The sequence below is a fragment of the Vidua chalybeata genome, chromosome 2 (assembly GCF_026979565.1).
Source record: "Vidua chalybeata isolate OUT-0048 chromosome 2, bVidCha1 merged haplotype, whole genome shotgun sequence".
NCBI lineage: Eukaryota > Metazoa > Chordata > Aves > Passeriformes > Viduidae > Vidua > Vidua chalybeata.
This window is the reverse complement of record NC_071531.1, coordinates 49,528,586-49,556,288: the sequence shown is the minus strand read 5'-3', so window position 1 is coordinate 49,556,288 and position 27,703 is coordinate 49,528,586. Positions and strand designations below refer to the sequence as shown.

The window sequence follows — 27,703 nt, the reverse complement described above, 5'->3', positions numbered from 1 at the left end:
GGCTGAAATATGATCTCCTTCCCCTACCATCCTAAACCATGAGATGAGCTAGCTGATAATGTGATAAGCCACATCATTAGTGCTGTTTGAAAGGATGTGGCAGAAACATCTGGCCAGTGGTGGATGGAGAACAGTGCTGTTGTCCTGATGGTAATGATGATCCTCTCTCAAAATTAAAACCTTGATGATTTTTAAGTCAGAGTTCATTTTAGTATATTGTGAAGCCCTCAGGAATATGAGTGTTAACATCTGGTTAAAGGAAGTAGTAACAAACAAACAGCAGAGATTTATGACATTTCTATGGAAATGTTGGACACAAAATGACTGATGAGAGCTTCTATCTAAATTATTTTTTTGTGCTCAAAATGATAGGTAAAAAAATGATTGTAGTGTTTTCTGTGTGCAAAAGTGCCATTACAAACTCTCAGATATTTGACCTGAATTGACTGTTATGAAACTGAAACAGTGGTCTTCTGAGATCCTTGAAGGTGAAGATGATTTGTTTATTTTCTTTATTTATTATAAGCACTGAACAAAAATAGTTACATCTATGTAATTGATAAAATGAAGTGCAAAAATGGTTCTTACAGCACTGAAAGTCTCTCATTTAATGTCTGATTGAAATATATTTTAATTTTAGGCTATTCGTGTCACTCATGAATCCAGTGCCCATGAAGGTCAGACTGAGGTATCCATTTTTTAAAAAAGTCTTTTTTATAACTACTTTGAGTTGAATATAATTGACATGAAAGCAATCACATATTAAAGGTTTACAGTGAAATTGAGATTATTGCTTGGTTTTCAGAATGGTCATTAGTGTCATTAGTCCAAAATTAAGTGGCATTGCAGTGGGGAAAACCAAACTTGAAGCTTGGGGGCTTTTTGTTTGTTTGTTTGTGGGTTTTGGTGGTGGGGGTTGTTTGCATTAGGTTTTTTTAGCTCTTATCTAATATGAAAGATTTTTCTAAGCTTCATTTCAGAGTAAAACAGACAGAAACTTGAGGTTTTCATGTTGCACATTTGTAGGTAAGACTGTAAGATTCATAGTAACCATACAAGTGTATCGAACATTTTATGAGCGTTTGGAAAGTTATAATTCAGGAAAAGAAATAGTCCAGTAGTTAGTTTGCAGCTGTGTGTGTGCTGTTTGTATACAATACAAATTTGGATTAATTCTCATTCATATATACATTTAGAAGTATTTATGCCCTAACAGATTGTGTGATATGGAAAAAAACAACCTGATAGCTGACAAAAGAACCCTGAAATAACCATAAACTTGAACATTCAAGCATTTTTCTGCTTCAATGATACTAAGTCAGTTTTCCATCTTTCTGGTTCAGATTTCAGTATCTGACAAAAAAAAATAGACTGTATTGTTGCTAGCATTGCTTTGATTGACAAAAAGAGAAACACTTCTATGTTTGGCTGTGGCTCCAGTGACTCATCCATTTTCTCTTTTTGAAGTGCAGTAGGTAACATTTTCTTTTTTTTGGGGGGGTTTTTTTTGGGGTTTTTTTGGTTTTTTTTTTTTTTTTTTTTTTTTTTGTGCAGTGACTTCTGTACAATGTAGGAGAAAGCAAAGCAGTCCTTTCTGTTCCCCCTTGCCCTGTCTGGAAATGGAAATGATGAGAATTGCTTTAACTATTTCTGTTACAGATACTCAACGTCCTTTGTAATATTTTATTTTAAAAACCACACCACTCTCTCTTCTTATCTTGTTCCCTAAATTAGCCAAGGTTCTATATTTCAAGAAGAAGCATCAGAACAAATTTGTGGGTTTTTTTCCTTTTCTAAGTAAAATACTCCAAAAATCTGGTCTGTTTTTTTTTTTCCCCAAATGAGTCCATTTCTAGATATTCCTGGCCAGCTCAGAAAGAGTGATTATCCCAACAAATTGCTGAAGACTGAATCTTTTCCTAAGATCCTTGTGAAAGAGAAGCTTCTTTAGTTATTTTGATGGGACTGTGAGGTTCATGTAGGGAAGGATCTGTCTCTGCATTTTTCTGGCAGATATTATGGAATGACTGAGAAAGAAAATACAAGGGCTATGTGTTTTGAGAGTCTTCATGAAGATTCAGGAAGCACCTAAGTGATGATAGAATCTCCTAATAATGGACACTTAACTTCTTGAACTTCCACTAATTAATTTGTTTCCTGATCAAGATAACCACAATACAAAAGATTAATAATTGTGTGGAAAGATGAAGACTTCTCTTCATAATAAAAAACTACGATTGTCTTAGCAACCATGCCTAAACACAGATATTGAATAGCTAGTTTTCTTGTCAATAATTTATTATTCCATTTTTTATAACTCTATCTGTAAGCAATTCAATATGGCTATTCCTTAGACTAGTGAAATAACTTTTTCCTGTCTTTTTGTTTCCAAAGTTGAAATAGTACAAAGACTGTATACATTTCCCAGGATCATTTTTTCAGAATGCTTCTCATCCATCAACCAAGGAGGGAAGAAACAAACAAGTTTTGTTACTGGAACATCAAATTGCCTGGAAATCCTGTCCTACCAGATGGTAGTTAAACAAGGCAGCAAGGCCTCCCCTTTCATTGGTACCTAAGGACTTGCTTTATTTTAAAGTAAAATTCTTCTTAAGTGAAACCAAATATGAAATACGAATATGCTGAGAAGTGTAATTGAGCAGTAGAGTGAGTTAATCTCTTCTTCCTTCCATGGGTACATTTTAAATGTCACTGTGTACTCTCCATGTAGGGGTTGAAGGAACTGATAAACAGCATGATCTTGCAGGTGCTGAAGTTCACCATATGCAGGTCATATGAGGTTGTTAACTTGTCCTGTGGGGTGAGTTGAGGATTTCTAGCACCTTTTGGGAAAGAAAGAAGAGAATCCTATTTGTCTTGCATATCCATTACTTGTTACGATTACTTTCCTGAGAATTTAAAGTTTCTTTAAGAGCACTGAAAAGGAACAAGGTTGCCTTCCTATGACTGGGGTTTTTGACCTCCATGCACCCCCTCCACTGCCCAAATACTCAAGGCATATTCTATAGAAATCATTCCTTTGAGTAAAGTGGCTTATTTAGTTCCTTAATGATAGTAAGTGCTGTATAGTTAGTGCTTTGTGAACACAAGCACTTTCTAGGTCTTTACAGATCCTTTCTAGGTCTCTTACAGATGTAAAGATTAAAAAAACATGCAGGCCTACTTTTTCTTAGTATGATTAACTTGGCTTGTGTTCTTCATGAGAAAAGCCCGCTCTATGGGTAGTTCTGTCCCTTAGATAGGTATTGCATACTACTGTCCACTCACGTTTTTACAAAGTCTTGCTAAAACTTACCTGTGTTAGACAGAATAACTTCCAAAAGTCAGATGGATAGCAGTCAGTTCCACTGATTTGTTTAGGAAAGAAGGATGTTTCCTTTCACCATAAAAAACACACCATCATACGGTCAAGATAAAGTTAAATTTTCTGGATTCATGAGCTGCAGAAGGTTGAAAAATAGCACAGTGTGCAGAGAGTATTATCTTCTGATTATACTGTTTGGTGGGTTTGGTTGGTTTTTTTCTGGGTTCTGATGTTTCAGATATTTGAGGATTCGGTCTTTAATACTTCTGTAAAGTCTCTATTTGTTGATTGCCCTTGACAGTCATGCTATGTCTTCACAGACTTTTTTATAATCTCAGTGGCTGCTTAGTTTTTACAGTATGCTAATGCATTTTCTGCTTTTTTCTGTTTCATGTGCATAAGTGTTTCTAACCTCAAAATAAATCAAGCCTAGCTAGAAATAAAAATCAGAAGTAATAGCATAAAGCAGTACTATCTTCCTAATATCTGTATATTCTGTCATCTTGTCTGGTAGGTAGGATTTGTTTCTGTTTTACTATAATCTGTAATCAGATTTTTTTTTTCCTCCTAAATTTCATGTGTTTTAGAGAGCTATTCTTGGGGAGAAAATACCCCACATTAGGCAAGATATTACTTGTAATGGGCTTCGAGATTCCACATGATGACTGCTGGAATTTACAGTCATCAGTTTGCTTCTGGGATGTATCATTACTGTGGGATCTATTTGGCTGAACATGAGGATGAATTGCTAAGCAAATGGATTGAAGCTGAAAACTATAGAATGTTCTGCCTTGATGGGTGCTTTAACAGGCTTTCCAAGTTTGATAGGTGTGTTTAATTTATTTATTTAAAAAAAACCCCAACCACTTTTCTTAAAAATCAAAGAGACTGTTTTCCTTCAAGGAAATTAAACTTTCAAGAACTGTTAAGCAGTTTTCATTTTGATAATTCATTTCAAGTGTGCTAATTAAAAGGGTTGTAAATTTGCACTCAATCCTCCAGGCCAGGTTTTGGACCAGGTTGTGTTAATACTTCTGGGCTGTGTGGCTCCATGTCTCACTTTATTGCTACAGTAGAGCTAATAAATAGCAAAAGCAGTCTTATGGGTACTTTTTATGGATACTTCCATGTAAATAATGTAGGTCTGTTTAAAATTACTTAGGTAGCAAGTAGTAAGATCTGGGAATGGTTCCGCTGAAGTGGCTTGTTGTCTTCAAGGGTGGTTTGTTTCTGGTCGTGTGTTCAAATACCATAATGAGGGCAATTAATGTAAGATTCCTGTAACAGTATTTCTGTTGAAGTTTATGATGATGAAGCTTACACCTTCTTAAATGGCAGGTATTTCATATCCAAAGCTACCAAAAAAAAAAAAAAACCAAAAAAAAACTCTAGCTCTTTACCTTAAAGCTTCATCGATCCAGTGTACTTTTTTCTGTGTAACAGTTCCTGAACTGCAGCTATTGTTGAGAGTAGAATAGGTGCCAGATACTCAAGATCCTCTTTATTCTTCCATGAGTCTTCTGCTGAGCATAGACTTCTATTTATAATATCTAGGATGTTTTAAGATGTGGAAAATAGAACTGGCTTCTTTGCAGAACTGTACATACTTTTAAGCCGATCCTTATTTTATTGCTTTGTGCTGAGCTGTCTTTGAGTTTTTCCTTTTGTTTTGCATTTGGGGTTTTTTACCAACTTGTTCTTCTGATGCCTTCTTGAGCAGTTCGTAAGCTTTGAAACTCTGTACTGCCACACACCTTAGCATTTCGGGTACCTTCTTACAAGAAAACAAAACCACCCTCTCCCTTTGAAAAACCACAACCCTTCAAAAATATTAAAATGACAAACGATTTGTGGATCTGCGTTAGCTGGCAAATCAACAATGATCAATTATAACTAAGTTATGGCAATATTTGAGGGAGGAAAAGTACCAATTTATAGCAGTGATCAGCATGAGGCTTTCAAAACAATTGTAGTAACTATTTGCAAGTAACAGAGCAGAAAATATGAGGGGAACATTTTTGAAAACAGGAAAACATGTTATTAAATGAGAGAAACCTCCAGGTCTAGAGTCTTTTGCAGAGTAAATAAATTTTGAAATTGGAGTTGGGGAAAAAACTTACTTTTTATCCTACCCTCTCATCGGCAATAATAATACAAAGTTACTATATAGTTGCCTGGGAGAGTAGGAGAGGAGGAAAATGCAAAGGCACGCCTTGTGTAGAAATAAGCCAGTAGAAATTGTTTAGCTCAATTAAACAATTACATGCTTCAGGGAAGTTATTCCAGGAATGAAATATTACCTGATTCTTTAAATAAATTACCTTTTTAATATGTGAAAATAATAATGTAGAAGATACTTTCATTCTGCTGGCATCTGTATTACTGGCAACTGTATCCAGTACTTTTGCAACTGTGCTTCATTACAGCTCAATTCTACAGTAAGGAAAATGGCAATCTATGCCACAGAAATCTTTTAAAAAGATTAATTAGCCTTTAGGCAAGGAACTAGATCTGGAGAATAATTTGTATTCAATTTCTGCATTTCTCAAGGCTTTGAGATGCTTAACTCCTGTTCAAGTGTTATTTTGGTAATAGTATCTGAAATTTTAGCCAGCTGTGTGTATCTGTGGCTGTTAAAATCATTTTGGATTAGCAGGTTTCCTACAATATCTTCATGGGCTTCCCAAACAGCTTCCTGGAACAGCTGATCCTGTAGCCATGTAGGAACTAATGCTGGCACAGAGGGGTTACAGGCACACTCCTGGAAAGAGAGGAGAAAGTTTAACAGACTAGACTTAGATCAGCTTTTGGGAACCGCAAATACTCAAATAATTGTGCTGTTAAGTGATTGGAAGGCTGTTTGTGTAACATCAAGGTATCACTAACTGCTGCCAATGGCTTTCCATATCACTTTTTGATGTGAAGTACAAGTGATGGGGTGAACTTTATGTTATGTCATGTGGTACTTGTGGCATATGGAATCACTTTTGTGATGAAGGTAAAACTTATTTTGGACAGGGCAGTTTTAGCAACATTTATGCACTACTGCTTAGCAGAATGCGATTTGTGGTCATTGGGAGGTTTACTTGTTTAAGTGTTACTACAGCGTGGCTCAAAATGCTGTTTCAATCAAGAAATAAACACAAGTGATATAGCCACTTAAAATACCTATTCTGGATATTGGTTAGAGAGTAGTAAGAACTGTGTTGGATATTAGCTAGAGAGTAATAAGAGTTTTTGATTTTGTTCATGACTGAAATTATTAGGAGAAAATTAAGGGCTCTTACATTCATGTATTTTCTTTCCTCTTCCTTAGAGTCTGATGAGAATGTCCATCTAAACAAACTTTAATATACAGTATTTAAGATTAGTTGTTAAGAAGAGGAAGATAGAAGAAAACAGAACTGCAGAATAAAATATGTCAACTATTAAGGGAGGGCAGAGAAAACATTTTGTTCTGTAACTCCTCCTGTTTGGGTTATTTTAGTACACTTTGTACATCTATTTCCCAGCTGACAGCTTTGGCTACTAGAATTATGTTGAGTGAAATAGGGCTCAGAATTGAATGGACTGAGGTGCAGCATCTGAGCTGCTACTTCAAATGGAAACAACATTCTTACACCTCATTAGACCCTTTTCAAAAATATTGATTAAAAAATCAGCCTTTAAAAACCAAAACGGGTGTTTATACAGAGAGAGTCAAGAATCACAAGTAAGAACATGTCTCAGATGTTCACAAAAAGCTGAAATACTGGTGCACATCAGTGTGTTTACTTAGATACACTTTTTGTTCACAAGTATGATCAGGAATGTTTTTAACATGGATTGAAGTTGGCAGCCTCTAAAAACACTACCACAGCTTGATTTCTTCTTTAACTCAAAACATAACTGCAAACTGTAGTCTGTAAACTTGTTTCATGTGCCTGGAGAACCATAATCTTGCTTGGAATGCACAAAGTTAGACTTTGATCACAGTAACAGTCGTTAACATTGGCAAGAGCTAAGTAGAATCAATGCACTCTGTTCCCAACTGCTATAAAACTTGAACTTTCAAAGATCTCTGGTTCCCTGGGGCATTACAATTTATTGTTAGAGAAGAAACATAAAGAGCTTCCCTTTTGCTCCTGCCAAGAGCATATGGTAGGATTTTTTTCTTGAATCACCCATATTCCTTGATGTTTCTTCTGAATAGTCCATAGTCTTCCAAAGAAACATTTGCATCTTGAGAGAATATAAAATAAATTCTGTAACTGTTTCATCCATGATTTTTAACTTAGCATTAGAGAACAAGCATATAATCTCTCCTGTAAAGGTGGTGAAGTTGCCTAAAAATTTTAGGTATGGCTTTTTTTCTTTTACAGTCTACAAAGTAAAAGTGTAAAAAAAGAGCTTACAAGAATCATGTTAAATGTTTTAGAAATTGTGCTTGGTTAGTCTGTGGTTTTTTGCATTGCCATGTTATCTAACATGTTAATGTTTGAGACATGCATTAATCTTATTTCTATACTGAGCAAATTGCTAAAAAGGTATTAATACAGTAGAATTGTTATCCTGGATCTTTTGCTTAACCATAAAATCTGCATGAAGGAATTCTGATTCCTAGGATGAAACATAACTATAGAGGATATTCGCACCCATAAAGCCACCCATGGATTTAAATAACAAATCTATAAGAAACAAATAACACAAATGAAAAAAATGTTTCTACAGTTTTGCATCCAACACCTCTACCAATCAACTGCCATAAGTTTGTTTGGTTTTCTTTTTTTTTTTTTTTTTTTTTTTTTTTTTTTTTGTTTGTTTGTTTTTTTTCATCTCTCCAATCCATAATGCCTCCTGTGCTGTTCTTGAACCATCTGTAAGAGACAGCAAGCACCAGGGTATAGCCAAGTGTGACAGGTGATGGCTGAGTTCACAGTCAGCCTCTTGCCCTTAGGCAGAAGAGAAAATTATTTGGCTCTCTCCTTTTTTTTTTTTTTTTTCCTTTATCAAACCACTAATTTGGAAGGAGAAAATTAAAAGAATTTACAACTCTTAAGACTTGCAACATTTTACCAATATGGCTGAAGCTAGACGGTGGGCTAAAACCACTCAGAGAATTGATGTTGCATCAACTGACTTTGCTCAAGGAAGCACTCCAAAAATACAGTATTTGGTGTGCAACAGTGTTGTTCAATTTATTTCAGAAAAAAATATTGTGAAGGAAAAACTATTGGGAAAAAAAGTAGCTTTTGAAGAGCTCCCTAACCTTTGAAATTTTATTCTATTTTTTGTGATTAAACTTTTTTTTTTGGTCACAGAAGTCACCATTGTGATAATCTAGCTTGACTTTTGCCTAACATAGACCATAGAACTTTAAGTCTTCAGGGTGAGATAAAATTACCAATAATTTTGGAAAGATTTTTTTGGGGTGCTCTGATCTCACCATTTTTCTTGTCTTTACCCATATTTCTAGCTAAGTAATGCTCTTGGGATATTGTCCATATTTGATCATGTGTTAAACTGGACTAACTAAACTGAATGATGCAGATGTTGATCTGCTAGCAGATGCAGCCCAGTTTGATCTGTAAACTCAGTCTCAAATAATATTGATGTTGATAATTGTTGGCAAAACGAGTAGATCTGTGAGGACTGGAGTTTATGAATCTTAACTTTTTAAGAATTTGCATGTTGGTCAGGTTTTTGTTGCATGTAAGGAATATCTAGTTTGGAACGAGCTTTTCTTGCAGTTGAAATATACACAATGTCTCTAGTTCATGTGAATTCTGTGGTGTAATGTTGGAGATGAGCTCATGAAGCATCTTCTGCCTCTGTGTAATTCTTCCTTTCAGACTTCTCTCCTCTCTCTGTCTGCTTATCTTTTTATAAAAACTTGAAGGAACTTAATGTCTCTCAAGATTTCACCACCACCATCAACACAGGCTTGAAATGCTATTGAGAAGTTTAAAACCCTTGTGAAGGAAAGATGAAGAAGAGGGTTTTTTTCAGATAGTGGAATACATAGATTTAATTTGCATGTAAAAAACTCAGTAATGGTAATGACTAAGGAAGAAGAACACTTAGTTTTAACTGTAATACAGACCCTTTAAAATATTGTGTTTAATTCAATAATAAGCAATTATTTAAGAAAAACAAATCTTCAAAAGGTGGTGGGGGAAAGTGATTGATAGATACTAAGTACACCCTCTCAGAGAATAATCTTAAACCCTTATATTGCCCATTTGGCTGGAAAAGTTGTACATTTTGTTGTTGCTTCAACCATCTCCCATCTCTGCTTCAGGGATTACTGTATGGGAACTGTATAATGACCAGTATATTGGGAGGAGTCCCTGCACGCTTATGGAACAATGCAACTGGGCAGATGCAGAACGTGTGCCAGGGCCTCTGATCCCAGGCTTGTGCCTATGAAACAATGACCAGGACTGAAAGTATGCTGTCTCCTTCTGTTTCTCAAGCTTCCAGACATGTTGTTATGCAGTTAAAGCTCATTTTATGTCTGTCCCATGTCCCAGTGCAGCTGGCATTTCTTTATTCACAGTGACACAACCTCAAAACGGAGGAAAGGAGAAAAGCCCCTGTCCCAGCACAGGTTGTGAGCTGATAGGCAGGGAGGCTTCCAAAGAGGAAGGTAGCATGGGCTTGAACTTTCCACTGCAAGGATGCTTTAAACCTGAGTTTCCAGATAGGTGAATTTTTGTAGCCACTAGCAAGTTAATAATACGTATTTCTGTTCAGAAATGGTCATGCAATACCAGATGCTGCTTTGTCCTGTTAGGTCTTCAGTGCGTTACACGTGGACTGAAATAATTTGCTGGATTGAGTTCCACAAACAAGATGAGCAACAGATCCCTGTTTCTAGAACCTGACAGGTTTGGGTGTGAACCAAGCCATGAGCTCCTCGGCACTATCAAACTTAGGCACTTTTAGGTATGAGCAAAAGCACAGCTCTTGGTGCCTGACAAACTTTGTATGTGATTCCTTTTAGATCTTAGATTTTAGTAACAGCTGTATATAGGAGTGAATTTTGGATTGGGGCAGATGGTAATTGCCTGAACGTTTTCTGGACCTACTCCATGCAGCTTTGAACTTTTTTATAATGTATTTTTTTGCATTTCAGACAATAAACTTGATGTGCTTACTGGTTTATATGACAATAACATTCAATTCTATTTCAGGGCTTTTGTTCTACCACTTCAGATATTTAACCTATTATAATTTTCAGCACAGGAATATGCTCCTGTGATCTTTTCTTCGTGTGAAGTTAGACTAATTCTCTCTTTTCTGCAGTTTCTAGCTGTTAATAAATTTTGTTTGAATAGAGTGTTTCAAGTTAGGATTTGTCTTCCATATTTTAAATTAAATATGAAATGTATGACTGGTATTCTTTATTGGAGATGTGTATCTAACATTAATTTCATAGTAATACTGACATGTAATTTTAATTTAATTTTTTTTAATATCCATTTGAAAACAACCTCCATTCACATAGCTTAATTTGTGCTTATAATAATGCATAGAATTTTCTGGTTATTACAGCCTTGTTAATTAGCCATAATCTAGTATTAAGATTGCTTTTCCAGAATTCCTATATATTGTGTGCTGAAATTCTGCTCTTACAGATGCAAAAGTATATTTTCAATGGAGAGGAAGTTTCTTGTTCTCTTAGTTGATCTCACTAGGGGACCCACTAGTACAGGAAATAAAGGATAAAAAGATTCAATGAATGGAAGTAAAAATCAGGACAAATACCTATTAGAAATACTAAAATATTAGTTGCCCTAAATGGCATTCTATGCTGTAAATTCAGTTTTGGAAAGCTGAAGTATTTCTTAGTTTTGTTACATTCAGGCAAAGGGTATTTTAAATATTTTCTCATTATTTTAGCAATATTGGCCAGAAAACAAGTGCAATGAAGAAGAATGGTAGAAGTATAGACTTGTGGTAAAAATTGTAACAAAATTAAAACAAGGCTCTCTAAAGAAAATCTTTCAATGTTGTGGCTATCCCTGTACTGTTAAGCAATTCTTAAATTTGGTATTGTTCAAAATCTTATAAACGGTTTCACAGTAATTATACAGGAGTCCTAAAAAATAGGATTTTTTTTCAGAGCAAAAGTATAGAGTTTAACAGTTTCTAGTAATTTTTTTAACTGTTTCTCACTAAAAAGATACTACAATTCAGATTCTTGGAAGACTTATCAATCCTATCTGTTATGATGGCAGCAGCTTACAAAATTGTAAAACATACAAGTGTCTCTTGCCTTTTATCATGAACTGTCTAGTCAGCAAAGGTCTTAAATTTCTGCCTGACAGCAGGTTCTAATCTTATAGGTTCCTCCTTCCATTGGAAGGTCTGTGCACTATGAGGAATTCTAGAAGCAGTCTTTTATTTAGTCATCTTTTAAAATTTTCTTAAGCAAGCTGAGAACAGATAATTTTTAAAGCCATCTGATACGTTATCTAAACATAAAGTGACTCATTTTAGATCAGTTCTTCAAGTGAAGAATATGAAACAACCCCAGTCAGTAGTACAGTTAAACTGTAATAGCCATTAAGCTATTGTAAGCCTTTCTGTCTTGTAGCTGTTTTGCCATTTCTTAATTCCTTTTTATTCATGTAGTTCCATTTTTGGATTTTAGGTTTTTTAGTTTTGTCCTCTTTTATGAGGAGCTGCTGAGATGTAGGAGGTGGATCAGAATGCTTGAAATTAAAGAAAAAAACCCAAACTCTGACAAACCTGTGGAAAACTGTGTTCTCTTGACAGGTTATGAGACTTGGTAACATTCCATGTCTTTGAGCTTTACAGTTAAGTTTTACTGTACTTGATGCTTGTTCTTCATTAAGAATTGCTAACCCTATCTTCCTTCTTTAAGGTCAGCAATATGGGAGGAGAAAGAACCAATTCATTGTCCCACTCTTGATAGGAAAAAGAAGAAAAGAGAATTAAGATTAGTTGCTTCAAAAATAATAAATAATGCAAAAAAAAAGTAAATAGTTTTGACTGGCACTACAGTGACTTATTTTGATTAATAAGAGTGAAAATAATTTTTTTTCAGAGAAGCTATCTAATGCTTGGTTTTCACAGTCCCTTCTGGAGTCATTCCACTGAATGCGTAATTTGGGACATACCTTAAGGAACTGCAGTATCTGTTCTGCCTACCCTAACCTGGCAGGTCTCAGGGCAGATAAAGTGGGGTGTCAGTGATGAGTTACTTTGTTAGCTTGTGGGTCTCTGCAGAGAGGGGTTGTAAAACCTGTACTAATAAGTAGTCTGCCAGTGACATGGAAGACAATAGCAAGTGACCAGATTGCAGCCTTCCAGGTACCTGAGGGGAACCTGCAAGATAGCTTGAGAGAGACTATGCAAGGGCATGTCTTGACACGACTGAGGGGAATGGCTTCAAACTGAAAGACAGTGAGCTTAGATTAGACATTAGGAAGAAATTCCTTACTGTGAGGGTGGTCAGGCAATGGAAAAGGTTCGCCAGAGAAGTTGTGGATGACTCATGCCTGGAAATGTCCAAGGCCAATTTGGGTGTGGCTCTGAGCAACCTGGTGTAATGGAAGGTGTCCCTGCCCTTGTGGGAATTGTAACTAGATGATCTTTAAAGTGGGCCCTTCCAATCCAAAGCATTCCATGATTCTTTTATTAAAATACACCTCAAAGCTTACAGGCAGTGGAAAAAGATCAAGAGATAGTAAAGCACAAGACATCAACACAGGACAATCTGGATCGCCCTTTAGATTAGCTTCAAACAAAGGAGTGTTTTTCTGAGGCCAAATAAAAGCTATGTAATTAGCACAAAAGATTAACTTCATTTCTTGAGAGAAGGCAAGGAGTTCTCTGAGAGGCTCTAAATAACACTGGGAATTTTTATATATTCCAAGATAATAGGGGATGAAATGCTGAAGATGAGCTTCTGGTTTGGCATTGTGGCCAGATGAGTAATGTAATCTATTGTTCATGTTATGTCATCGTTGAACAGGACTAAGAAGGTTGCATTTTCATTTATTATGACTTCTAGTAAACTGTATGAATATGCTGCTTATCATCTCTGTAGCTATAGACAGGATTGATTTATTTTTTTTATTTGTTCTGATTTTTTTCAGTAGTAAAAATTGTTAAGCTTGAATGTTTGTTCTTGTTTTATGAGTATGCTCTGATCCAAGCAAAACTTAAACTTGTTTGGTCCTGTGGCCTGTGTGGTACAGAAGATCAAAACTAAATCATCACAATGGTCCTTTCTGGTCTTAATATATTTACTATAACTTTGTCAGTTGGAGCTGAGAGTCATTTTTAATACTTCTATGGTCTTTCTTCTAATAGTAACAATTTGAATGGTTTAACATAGTCCTACTGCTTCCACGGATACTAAAGGGATCCTGAGTGTTAATGGCAGTACTGCCACTGGCCTGCTATTTTAGAAGAATAGGTGAAAAACTTAGGAAGTTGCATACCTCACCACGGTAAGCTTCCCTTTTCCTTTGCTTTCCTTTTATGTTAGACATGGAACAGTAAAGAAACTCTGGGTTCTGTTAACATAGTTACTTGATTCATCTTAAATCCCAGAGCAGCACAATCTAGCTTTCCCAAATTGCCAAAGAGCTGTTGCTCACAGCTTTTTTAGCTGTAGGTAAAACTAATTATTTCTCTGTTCTTAACTATTTCTTCTATTAAATGATGCTTAAAGCCCTTCCCTCCTCACTTTCCAACACTCTGTCTCTTGAATGAGTCAGTTAATTTGTGTTCATATTGTGAAGTTCCCTGGGTGTGAATAACCTCTAACTTATCTGACTATAAACTTCAGGTTTGAACAATGTCTTTGCTTATTTGCAATGTTCTTTCATCTTCTCATTCGAATTCAACACATTCTTGATTATTATCTTTGTGATTTGAGCAGTTAAAGGACAGTATACTCAATAGTGGGCACTTTTGCAGTTGCTATTTGCTGCAGTTGCAGGGATGCTATTTCAAGTTTAAGTGGGCTAAGTATGTTCTTTTTTAATGTTTATGTAGTCGTCATCGTCCTCGCTGTCTTCACCACCATGCTCATCGCAGCCTCAGGTTAGCCACAGCAGAACGAAGGCCTCACCATTGTGTCACTCTGCATCCCTCTCCTGGGCCAAACGTAATCATGTAGGTCCTGCAAAGGCTCCCAGTCCGTCAATCCGTCTGCGTCGGTGGCGGCCCTTGATACGCCTTCCATCTGTCGGGCTTCATTCTGTTGTAAGTGTAGTCCATCTTCAGTCTTTTCTTACTCTGACACCACAGGCCTTCTGCCATGTAGCTTCAGTCTTCAAGGCATCATGTTTTGTTGGGGTCTTTTGTCGATCATTCTTAAGATTTCTTTCTTCCTGGTTTATTTTTTCCCTTTCCACCACATCAGACAGCAAAAGTACATCATTCTGTGCTTTGCTGTCCAGGTGTTTTTTGATTCCATACATATGCCAAATCATTTTCAAAGCATAGAAGAAGTTTACCTTTCATGAACCGGCGCGCTTTTTTGCCATAGGTTCCACATCCAGCCTCTTCTTTTCACCTCATCTTCATGATCTTTCATTTGGATCTGCTAAACCAAGGGGCTTCTAATTTTTTGCCATGTGGTATTATTTCTTCTGTGTTTGAGACCTGGCTTTAAGTTCTCATATCCTAAACCTAGTCTCCTTTTCTTTCATTAACTCTTGGTTAATGGTCCCTGGGTATTTCAGTAATGATAAAGTGTTTCCTTTAATCCCAAGAGGCTGGTTACTTCCGCACTTGACATCTTATTTCTTCATATAGTTTGTACGCAAACATTGTAGTTGAAAGGGAAGATGTTCCATTAAGAAAAGCTTGTCATCCAATATGTAAACGTTTTTCCTCCTTCACTCACAGACAACAAATGTATCTTGAAAATCTGGAAAAAAATTGTATATGCAGAGTAGCCAGTACTTCTAAATGGCCTGATGGCCACCAGCAGAAACACTGAACTGAAAGAGTCTTTTAGTGCTATTTCGTCCTGCTTTTAAGGAGTGATCACACTTTTAGTGCACACATGAATAGCAAAATAAATCTTGGTATGTAGAAGTTAATGGTCTTAAATGCAAAATTGGGACATTGATTTTGTTTTTATCTTTCTTTGATACTCATCACATTTCACCTATGTTCCTAGAAATTCTTCTTTGACATATGTGGATATTTTACAGAGGTTAAATAACTACTCTAGCTGTGGTCCAAATAATTTTCTTTTTCATTCAGATGTGTCTTTGCACATATGGAAATCCCTAATGTTTTGCTGCTATTAAATTTGGTGTCAAATGCTTCCACTTCTTTATAGCTTTTTTATTTTTGTCCTGATAAATATCTCAAGATGAGGCCTTTTCCCAGACTCCTTTCTCTTCATGTGAATAGTAATTGCTTTTATTAAGTATCTAGCTCTCATGTAATATTCAGAATTATGGACCATTCTTGATGTTATCATTTGGAGCTAGTTAAATCTTCTGGGATCTGAGGAGGTGTGAAGTTAAGTAGAGACTTAAATTCTTCCCAACTCATGCTTCTTACCCTTCATTTGTTTCGCTGACATTGAGAAACATCTGACATTTTACCTGGGGATTTTATTGTCTAGCAAACCTTGGAAAATTTTGTGTCATGTTTCTGTAATTTGAAACTTGGATCTTGTTTGAATTTGACTTATCTATGCTTGTTGTTAAGAAAATACTTATTGAAGGAGACTTGAGCTTGAGTGTGCCTGCCTAGAGCAAAAGCATTCATTGAACATGAGTTTACTTCAACAGTAAACACAGTGACTTATCTAAGACATTACAGCATAGCCTGTTGTCATTATAGCAGAAAACCAAGCTGAGAGTTTTGTTTACTTCAGAAAATATCTGAAAATGAGTCCTCATCTACTAGTAGTGAGCATTTGCTTTAAAAATGTTCAGAAAATTAGTTTAGCTTTCAATACATCTCTATTTGGCAAAGCAGAAGCTTGCTGCTAAAAGATTTTAAAATATTATACCTCAATTCCCCTTATGTCCTGTCTTCATTCAACAGATTAAAATTGCAAGGCCTATACACAAAGATTTATCAGTGAATACTATATAGTCTGGTGTGTATTGGTAACTAAACGTTGTTCTCATCTTTACACTTTTGTATAACATCCCTTACAAGAAAATTAAGAACACACAACCTATTTGTAAATTAGTTCAATATGCAAGAAACCAGACAGCCTTTTGGCATTAAAGTTGTCTCTGTTGGCTTGGTAAAATTTGTATGACAAGGTAGTATTTAATGTCATGTCAACAAGTAGTATTAGTACAGCTCTTGATATTCTGCTAGGTGTACAAAGAGACTGAACTGCTCAGTGTTGCATAAGGCCAGTGTATGAGAAATGTATGAGCATTTTAGTATTGCTTTTATTAAGGAACCTATGCTCTTGAATTTAAGGGAGGGGAACATCTTGTATATTGTGTTTAAAATAGAGTTGAACTTTCTTGTAGTTCTGAGTACATTTCTACTACTAAAACATTGACAAACAGAAAAAAGATTGTTTGAAAATTTAGAGCAAAAGTTTTGATGCTGGGAGACTTTTTCTAGGCTCCTTAAATACAAGCACTTTTCCTAGTTGAAAACTTTTCTTGACTTCAATAGTGGTTGACCTTAGCTGAACACCAGAGGCCCATCAAGCTGCTCTGTCTCTCCCCTCCTTTGCAGGCCAGTGCAGGGAGAAAATAAGAAAAAAAAATTCATATGTTAAGATAAAGGCAGTTCAGTAAGGCAAAAGCTTCACATGAAAGCAGGGGAAAACAAAAGATTTATTCTGTACTTCCCATCAGCAGGGGATGTCCAGACACTTCCGGGGAAGCCAGTCTTCAGTGTGTGTAGTGGTTGGCCAGGAAGACAAATGTTGCAATAACTAATGCCTGCCCCTTTTTCTTCCTCCTTTCTCTTAGCTTTTATTGCTGAGCAGACCTCATATGGTACAGAATATCCCTTTGGTCATTTTGGGCCACCTGTCCTGGCTGTGTGCCCTCACAGGATTTTGCCCACCCCTCTCCTACTGGTGAGGGTGAAACGTTGGAGAGAGGGCACCGATGTGGTGCCAGCACTGCTCAGCAGTGACCAAAGCACTGGGGTGTTACCAGCCCCTTTCCAGCTACCAAAGCAAAGCTCAGCGCTGGGAGGGCTGCTCTGGGAAGCTCCATCTCAGCCAGACCCAATACATCTTTTTAGAGTAAGTCTCTAGATGAGTTAAGAATAAATATTAGGAGGGGGGAAAAAATGAAAATACTGTCCTAAAGCATTCTGTACAAATCTGATAAATTGCAGTAGATGTGGCAAATTTTTAAGATAAGCTAACAGCATGCTTGTTTAGTAATGTTGACTTTTCCTCCATCCTTGTAACTTTCTTTTCCAGATCATCTAGTCTTTTAGTGTTTCTGTTTGCCTTAGGTTTTGCTGCCTTTTATATGTCAAACTCACCGCAGTGTATTGATTATGAATAGAGATGTCACTGTTTTGTGAGAAAAAGCCAGAAATAGTCTTGCTAAAAGCTTGTGACCATCATTCCAATGGTCTTTGTTTCAGTTGCAGTACTTTAACTGAGGCCCAAATGCCTTTCACAGTCCTACACACTATATTTGCCCAAGCACATCCCATGCGGCAAAACAGAAGTTACAGATGTCTGATGTACTCAACAGCAATTGCATCACTTTTTTCCCTTTTACTTTAGAATTTATTGAATCTAAACCATATCCAGTAGTCTTTTTTGGATCTGTTTTTCTTTGGCTTCTTGTAATACCTTGTGAGTGAACTTGGATAGATAAACCTCTACGTTTTTTTCTTCTCTTAAAACCATAGGTGCTTTTGTCATGATCTTTCAATTGGATGTATCTGATTTTTTTTATTCCTGAAGGTTCTTTAAAGTTGTCTCTTCCCTATCAGTCTTCAGTACTCTTCCGTAACTTAACAGACTCCTGAGGTCAGTTTCTTGACTTAACACCAAATGACTTCTTTTTCCTTTCCCAGTCACAACCTGTATTGCAAAGCATTCTACTAAACTGGTTTGTGAGGCTTCTTGCTTTGCTTCTTCCTTTCAAAAGCAAGTCATGTAACACTGAATCTGCTCTTATAATGTGGTCTTTCATAAATACATTTTAAGCAGGGTGTGGTAAGGCTTGTTCAGTGGGGATCCATGAGAGCAAGACCATTTTTTTTCTCAGTTGTAAGTTTGTCCTGGAAATTATGCTTTTAGGAAAAGAAACCAGATGCACATAAATTTGACAAACAGTTATGTTTTTACTTAGCAACATTTGAAGATCAAAGGATTTCAAATGCAAAATTGAAATACCAGCTTTTAGATTGGGATAATGGTCTAAGTGCATTTCAAGATAAACTGTGGAGGTGATGAACTATATTCTATTAGGCTGATATGATTGGGCAAACAGTGATATGGGATGTACAATTGAGTTTCTGAAGGTTAATGCAACAACTAGAAAGACTGGTTTAGTTCATGAGGAGAGGACAGTATGCACTGGTGAAAGGTAAAACTAAAGGAATTTCTTAGTACGAGAAGGCATAGGAAGGGTTATCATTTATATTGTAAAATCTTTGGGAAACACAGTTTTAATTACAGATTTGATACCTGCTAGTGAAGAGAGGAAGAAATGTAGAGGTTCTGTTTCAATAGCATGAACTAATGGGTATTGACGTGAGACAAGTCAATTCAATTGATTTCTTACAAAGGTCAGCACTTGTTTATTATTCAATTTGAATGTCCAGGTTAGCAGAGAAGGCAGTCAAATCCTCTGAAAAACTGGGACTCTGATATTTAAGTGCTTTTAATGTGGTATCCAGAATTAGAGGGCAGACAACCTTGTCTGTCTCTTTTGTGTGTGTGACTGAGCATTCATGAAAATATTCTGTATTATTATCATTGAATGTTGCCTTAGTTCCTTGGGAAAAAGTTACATTTGAGATGATGTTCTCAGAACTGTCACTGAGCACTGAACCTGTATTTTTCTTCTTTAAATCAGTTTTGAGTCTTCTGCCTTTTTTTTTTTTCAGCATGTTTTTAGTTTGGAGAAATAAATTGGAAAAATTACGTCTACTGCCCCAAATAACCAAAACTTACTTCTTATACTATGATTGCAACCATAATGTAAGCTTTGTAAGGTACTCGAGATGCTGGTATTCGTCCTCTTTCTGTCTTTCCTGGGTAGGAGAGGAGTATAAATTTCCTGTACTCAGCATGACAGCTCTTCAGAAGACTTGAAAAATGAGTCTTGAATCCCACAGGTTAGTTCCAAATTCTGATTAGACAATCACATAATTTAGACTCTCGTGTCTTTCTCCTTGTGGTCCTTCAAATGTGCTTTTTCCTTTTTCACACTGACTGGGGTTTTAAGTGAAAAAATCTAGAGGAACAGATCATCTGAGCACTTGATTGATGTCTGTGTTACTGTGGTTTTTGACAAGAAGAGCAATCAAGAGAAAATCATCTGTGACTGTTCTAAGCAATACTATGTCGTGATAAATGTGCGGGAAGACTTTTTAAAGCTCTGCTCCTTGTTCTTTTAAGCATTGACATAGACACTTTATTAGAAACTTGAAAACTTAGCCAAAGGTGTAGCTTTTTGAGGAGACCACAAAAGGCATCTCCCTGGAGCTGACATTCCCATTTTTTTTCATTCCTTTGAAATTTAAAATCTTCTGGTTCAAGAGTTAGAATTTCTAGGGCTTCCCAGTGAAGTGGAAATTGGCCTGACTAGACTTTTCATGTGGTGTCTATGTGTGTGTGAGTGTGCTTGCACACATATGGATGTGTTGGGGGTTTTTTCCCGAAGGAGGGGAGAGGTGGAGGGATTTTGAATCAGATTTGTCACATTGGGAAAAACTAATCCAGTTACTTGTTTGCTTAAGTTATAAGCAACAGATTTTTATAATACAAAGTTTTTAGGTGACTATTCAGACCCTATTGTTTCACTGTGCTTATGATTATGTAAATATTTTTCTGTCAAAAATTATTGAAATCCTAATTTTTCAAGAAATGTAACAATCAACTCTACTGCTATCTAGATTAGATGAAAAGAAATCTCAATAGAAGGAGACTTCTTACATTAGAACATATGGTAGAAAACTTACTAATGGCATAGCATTTTCATTCTCTCTCTGAGGTTGGGGAATTAAAAATGTAAAAACACAACATTTCTCACAGTTTATGGCAATAGCACAATGAAAGCATGTTATTTAGTTTAGTCTTCTACAAAAACTCAGCAGGATTCTGTGGGAGTCCATCTCTAAGTAAACTTTATGAAAAAGTCAATCATGCTTTTTTTGATGGCTTCCTTATTAATCTTTTTTCTATATATAGACTCAGCATTCCAAGCATGCCATGGTGTCTCTCTAGAGAAAGGGTATTTATTAGAATTTGACAATGAACTTAACACCCAAAAAGGTCAAAAGGGCAACTATATCTTTTTCTAAATGTGGTCAAAATCAACTCCTGAACATCTCAAAGTCCTCTGAAATAATGATGTACTCTCCTACTTCGTGTCACCTTGAACCCAGGTAGAGAATGTTCAGATGTAGGCATCAAATTGTTAAGCCACCTCCTTCCTAAAGTGACACTAACTGGCAGTGGTCTTCCCCCTAACCCAGAAATTTCTTAAACCCAGATTTCTTAGTTGATATGTTTAATTTATAAGTGAACAGCTGTGAAGTGATACGTCTCTGAAGGGAATTAGGTGACAATTAGGTGAGAAGCATGCTCAGCCTAGCCTGCCTGCAAACTTTTGTAGCACTACAGTTTAGATGTCTGTTGGGTGGTCAATAGCAATAACAAGATGCCATTGGGCGTTACTTACTGTATTGTGTGGTTTTATGGAACCTGTGGTCCTTTGAAATTTGCAACTGGAGTAGTCAAGTTCCTGGGGCTGTTTGGTTTTGCTAAGTCCTAGCTCTGTTAGACCTTCTGTGAAACAAATTATTGAAGGCCATTTCACTTAAGACTGCTTGAATTTCTGGTGGAAAGATCCGTTTGCCCCTTTGATAGATGTCTCATCTTCAATGGCCAGAATGCCTTTTCTCCATTCTAGGCTCTCTGAAACAGTGATGAAACAGTGTGTTTGTGCCTTTCACACTTCTAACTGGTCATGGAGATAAATGAGAGTGAGGGCAAGTTGTGTGGGTTTTTTGTTTTCTTTTTCTTTTTTTCTCATCTTTGAGTTTGCTATACAGAGTTTCTGTAAGCTGTTGGCAGTTGCTCCACTGCATTCTTTGGCCTTCTTGATGTATTTGAAGGACTTGTGGTGACTTCTTGTCCTTCACTCTGTTTTTCTGGTTGTTTGCCAAATTTCTTCAACTTATATCATCTTTTCAAGTCTTTGTTCATGGCCATCATCAAAAAGGAAATTTTGAACCCAGTCTTTAAAAGACTTTGAGGTTCTACAACTTATTTTACACTGTAATTTTTAGCAAGTTTTTACATTTCTGGAGTAGTTTAGAAAACTCATGTAAGCCTAGCATTAATTAAAAGATGAAAGAAAATTACATTAAATACATTTTCACACAAGTCAGATTCTTGATAGTGAAGAAAACCTGAAGTCCTTTTTCCCATTTGCTCAAAACAGTATCACCTTAAAATGTGTTCAGATGCAGACTGGAGAGACTGATGAGGAATTAATGCCATCAGTTGCTATTGAGCACAACAGTGGCAATAGAGCTTTTGGCTCAGAAATGATGATAGATCTTCTGGCTCACAGGTTCCAACACCACTGCTCAGCGGGTGCTGGGAATGTGTGTTGGTGGAACACCATGCTGTGCATGCCCACAAACTTCTGCAAAAGCTTTTGCTGCTCGCTGTAGTTGTCATTACAGTACTGAGCTAGGTAGATCTTTACGAACTAAACATTTTTTTATGTTGTGTCACCTGGTGCTGTCACTGCACTTCAATCCTTACTGAGTGTGATGAGTATGATGCCACTTAGAAAATGCAGTCTGGGCACCTCTGGTTATTACTTTCCTCCCTACCTAAGATGTGTATGTTTTGACTGCCTGTGAAGAGGAAACTGGTTACCTGGGTTTCACTTATGAGGAAAATATTATTTTGATCAAGTGAATATTTTCAGCTCTAAAATATTACAGGTTCTGAGTTGAGTCCTGCATCACTTTGTTATGGGAGATAGGTTACTGAAGGATTTGTTATTTATAAGAAAGTCTATTTTTGATGTTTATGTATTTGAGCTGATTTTACTTCTAATTCAGTAATGAAAAATAGAGCTTATATAGAGTTATAATCAGAAATACTTCCAGATACTTTACTGCATGGATTCTTACTGATATAGCCATTGCAGACAGTTTCTTTGTATTCCAAAATGTTCCTCACTTGACTTCTGCCATTCTGTATAGATCCAGAATGTGCTTCCCAACTGTGATTTCTTTTGTCCAGGTATTTTGCATATTATGATCATACATGCTCATTAATCATATAGCAGTAAGAATTTAATAAACACACTTTCTTTTTGTCTTGTTTTGTCTTGCAGGCGCCAAGTATAGATGAAAAAGTAGATCTTCACTTTATTGCATTAGTTAATGTAGGTGGTCATCTCTATGAATTGGGTAAGAACACTTTTTATCCACTCTCTCCATTTGTTAGAAACAAATGCAAGTAGTGATGCTGTTAACTGTCAAAGTTTCAGAGAGATTTCTTGATATTATGTAGGGCTTAGGTTCACTTCAGCTGCATCTTAGGGGTCTGGGGATTTCTTTCAAACAACTGCAGCCTTCTTCTTGGTTTTTGGGGGGTGTTTGTTTTTTGGGGGTTTTTTTTGTTGGTTTTTTGGGTCTTTTTGTTTTCCTTCCCTTAACTCTATCCTGTTAAGATAAAATGGTACAGAATACTAGACTGCATCCAAACTTCTTTTATAAGAACAGGAAGCAAGAAAAATGGATAAAAACTCAACATTTCACAGGAATCTGTGTTATTTATGTTCCTGAACTGCTTGTGGAAGTATTAAATTAACTGTGTGCCACTTCAGAAATGTTAGCTATATTATTTAAGCAGTGTGATACTGTTTGAACTCAAATTAGGTAGTCAGGATACTAAGAGATGTTAACACTCTGCAACTTCTTTGTAATAGTCTGATATTTTTTCTTCTAGTTTTTGTGGTCAGTAGACAGTTAACTGTGCAACAGTAGTCCTTATTCTTTGAAATACAGCTATTTTTTCCCTGTTCAGATTGTGTAGCACTTAGTTTTGCTCAGATATTCTCTAATGACTCCAATCTTAAATATGTTGCTGGGCAACTAGGTTTTCCAGCAGGCTCTTCAGAAATCCAGCAAGCAGATCAGCATTTAAAATCTGCAAGTCACTGATCTTTCCTAACCTAATTTTTGCAGTATTTTATGGTGATAAGACATTAATCTTTTGAAAATCAGCATGTAATTAAGCAATGCCCTTAACAGGTGATAAGCAATCACAACATGGGGCATAAGCAATATATAAGAAGTGCTTATGTTAATATTAAGTTGATCTAAGGGTATTACCAGGGATAAGTCATAACCAATAGGCACACATTTTTGTATTTTATGATGCTGTGTATCTGTCAGTGGACTAGATCAAAAAGGTAAGTACTGTAGGATGCACTAAATATTTAATGGCTCTAAATTTCAAGGCATAAGGGATGACTTTCACTTTTTTTTTGGTTTTGTGCTACTGTTTCCTTGATGCATTTTCATTGTCCATAAATTTATGTTGCTTAAAAAGGCAGACTACATACTATGATGACCATGTTTACCCATTTTCTGTAAGTATGATGCAAGAGAAACCCATTTGAATTTTTCCTAAAAAGAAAAAATGAGAAGAAGAGGCATTTAGTTCTGCTGTACAGTGGAATGTCAATAGTACTCTTTCTTTTGTTCTTAAAATAACTTCTCTCTGTACCAGTATAAGGAAGCAAAAAAACCCCAACTTAAAAGTAGGGAAATGGAAGGTTTTTCAATTGATTGGAAGAAGGTTATTCAATTGACTCACTGGCTTCAGATAGTGTGGGCAGCATGTGGGCTTTGGCATGCAGAAAATGCTAAGGAAGCACATGGATATTAAATATATGTGATTTTTCTGTCATAGAAAACACATTATTTATAGCCACATGAAATTAAAATGTTGTTCTGCCAATATGGACAAAAGAAAAAGCGCCAAAATTAAGGTAAACTTAGCTTAGAACAGTGCATTGCAGTTCTGTTTCCCTGGCATTTTCTGAGGGTTTTGCCTTGTATCTTCAGCCATGGTAGTTACAATAATGAACAACATCTTGTTCACATAAATCCAAAAGTTTTCTAACATCAAATCTATTTTTAGTTATGGAAAATGTAGTTTGGAATTGTTGTCAACTTTGGTGGCATCTTTGGGGAGGGAAAAGCCTTTTACAGGGAAGACAGAGCCAGAAGTGATTTTGGTTTAGCAAATATTTAAGATACCCTGAAGTAAGTTTTCATACTGTTAACTCGTTACAAGTAACCTGAAGCATATTTATATGAATGAAATTCTTTTTCAAATGCTGAGAATGACAAGCATTATTCTATTGGAAATGCAAGGGGAAAAAAAACTATAAAAGAAAAACAGCCCTGTTTAAATAGCAACCCTGTGTAAAAGCTGTGAAAATACTTAATACTTAGAGCTGTTGGGTTTGTTTGCTAATTTATTTTAAATGACAGAAACATTTTCAGTGATGCCAGACTCTTCAGAATGGTGGGTTTGCTACTCTGGTCTGTGTGGAGTCCCTGATCACAGCTGTCAAACAGCACAGACATACAGCTGTCTTGTCTGCATAAATCTATCAAGCGTAGCTGAAATTTTGCTACTCTACTTGAAAAACTGAAGTACTATACCAGCACTAAACCAACAGCAACTTACAGCTTTGAAGTTTTTAAATTAAATATTGAAAAATATTTCATAATTTTGATTGGATTATTTTTTAAAAGCAACAGACTGTATATAATGATACTGGTAGAAGCAGTCAACAGTGGAGAGACCAGCAAACAGCAAGCTGCATGTGTGAACTTTATGAAAAATGAGTTAGCATTTTTGAAAGGGAAGTACAAAAAATCTGTTTAAATAGTTTTAACTGGAAAAATGAAGCTTTTATAATTTTATAAATGTGTTATTCAACCCACTTTGTCTTTCAACAGATGGGCGCAAGCCATTTCCAATAAACCATGGGGAAACCAGCGATGATTCTTTTTTAGAGGTAGGGATACAGAAACTTCTTAAGTGGTGTTATATGAAATTCTTGCTGTATTTCCACAAAATTTATAAAATAGATATATGAAAATACCTATACAAGTTTAGCTATATTTATAGTTGGATGAGGAATACAGCAAGTGGGATGGTGAGGCCGAATTAGGTTTGAAAAGAGATATTTTGTAACACTTTTTATTATAACATAAATATCAGAAGGGTTGACTATAACACAAGATCAGACTGTCTTATCTTCTGTTCTTAGATTTTCATATACTCCTGCTCCTTTCAATTAGTACATCTAACAAGAAGTTAGCAGATTGAAAACTTATAAGTTTTCATTCTCTTTCCTTTGGTTTATATTTTAATAGGTGTCATGCTAGACAGAAGTTGATTTCTTTTCTGACCCTTGTTCTTCTCCACTTTCACAGCTTCTTTTGGGTGCTTCTTTGTGTCATGAGCTGAGAAATTAATTGGGAAGGGATACACTGAGTTGGGAGGATAAACTGTCATCCCCACAGAATGCTGCAGAGTTGAAGTTGAGAGAAGGCAATGCATAGATCTGAGTTTTATGATATCCAGATTGGATTAGCATTACAAAAGGAAGAAACCAGAGAAACTAAAACAAACAAAATACAAAATTATTTTATAGTTTAGAAGCATAGACTAATGTCTGTAAAGTTTGCAGATAATTTGTGCTTGCTTGGACAGGGGAACAAATTGGATAAAGCTTTCCTTATTCCATATGTATCTTTTTCCTGTTTTTGCTGATAACATGTGTTCACCAGATTGCACCCTAAAGCTAGATGAAGGAATTACTTAAAATCTTCCAATTACCCCACCCAGCTTAGATTCATCTTGAAACAAAGGAAAAATTTTTGAAGGCAGCAGTACTAGTTAAGGCAAACTTCAGAGATGCATTTAGTAAGTCAGATAAGCAGCACATCTGCTGCACAAAGTAATATTCAGTCACAAAAATCATCATTGCTAAGGTCCTTCGTAAAACTTTTGCTCTTTTAGGCTGCCTATATGAGCACTGTAAGTAATCTTGAGTAATGATAACTCAACCCAAAACCCAGGATGCAACAACTCACATCAGAAATACCATTTATGTAGGTTTGTCACACTATTTAGTAAACCTTTATGGTTTATAAGCATAGTTTGGATAAAGCATATCTTTGTATTTCAGTTGTATTTTGTTTGTTTTTTTGTAAGAAATACGATTTAGAGTGTTCTTCATTTTGGTTTACTTTGTACTTCTTTCCCCCCTAGGATGCAATAGAAGTTTGCAAGAAATTCATGGAACGTGACCCAGAAGAATTAAGATTTAATGCAATTGCACTGTCTGCAGCTTAAAAGTCTTTTCCAGTGAAGCAACTTTATTGCAATGGATTGTAAGAATAAAACTGTTGCCATATGTTAATAGTACAAATTTTGATACTTCCCTAACATCTTGACTAATTGTAGCATACGTGGAATAAACTTTGCATTTGTCCTTGCTATATTTTGCTGCTTGTTCCTACAGCAACTTTGGGTATTTCTATACAGGCATGCATTTTGTGCAAGATTTCTATGTGGTGGGTTTTTTTCCTTCCACCCCCTTAAAAGTTTTGGGACTTACTGTCTGTGATATTTCTTCGTAATAATGATGAGCTGCTTCAGAGCAGGATTATAATTTGTATCATGCACAGGTAACATTCTGAGTGGAGTATGTGGTATGGTGATGGCTGAAAACTTGGAGTATGAGGCTATCTCTATCTTTTATTTATAATGGTGCAAGAACACTATAAGAACTTCTTCAGGTGACTCAAGTGACAAAAACATTTTTCAGTGCATTATTTATAAATAAATATGTGGAAGAAAATAGGCAGAAAAAGGACTATTACTGTTGGTGAGCACTAACATTTTTAAATTATCTTAATGTTTACATTTTGAATAAAACTTCACTTTGTTTCTCAAGTATAATAATGTTAATAAATTGTCAAAAAACTTTAGTTAAACCAATGTTTGCTATTTATATATGTGGAAAAATGACATGGATTTTTCCCCAAAAAAAGGCACATTAAGTAATTCAAATGGTAGGACTGTGGAAGGCACACACAGGTGAATACGGCAATGTGAAGTACCTCACCTAACTGAAATAAATGATAGAAAAGTGA

The 27,703-nt window shown here is 35.9% G+C and overlaps 1 protein-coding gene across 4 annotated transcripts in view; it reads left to right on the top strand.

The window, feature by feature from the left end:
* The window catches only part of UCHL3 (ubiquitin C-terminal hydrolase L3), a 45,222-nt gene extending 17,519 nt beyond the window's left edge, over nucleotides 1-27,703 (top strand). For all 4 annotated transcript variants that reach the window (XM_053933768.1, XM_053933756.1, XM_053933763.1 and 1 more), the window contains 4 exons: nucleotides 641-688; nucleotides 22,849-22,924; nucleotides 25,496-25,554; nucleotides 26,817-27,703. In XM_053933768.1, coding sequence (XP_053789743.1) covers nucleotides 641-688; nucleotides 22,849-22,924; nucleotides 25,496-25,554; nucleotides 26,817-26,900 — 267 coding nt within the window. In that variant the 3' untranslated portion in view covers nucleotides 26,901-27,703. The remainder of the gene's footprint in view (nucleotides 1-640; nucleotides 689-22,848; nucleotides 22,925-25,495; nucleotides 25,555-26,816) is intronic.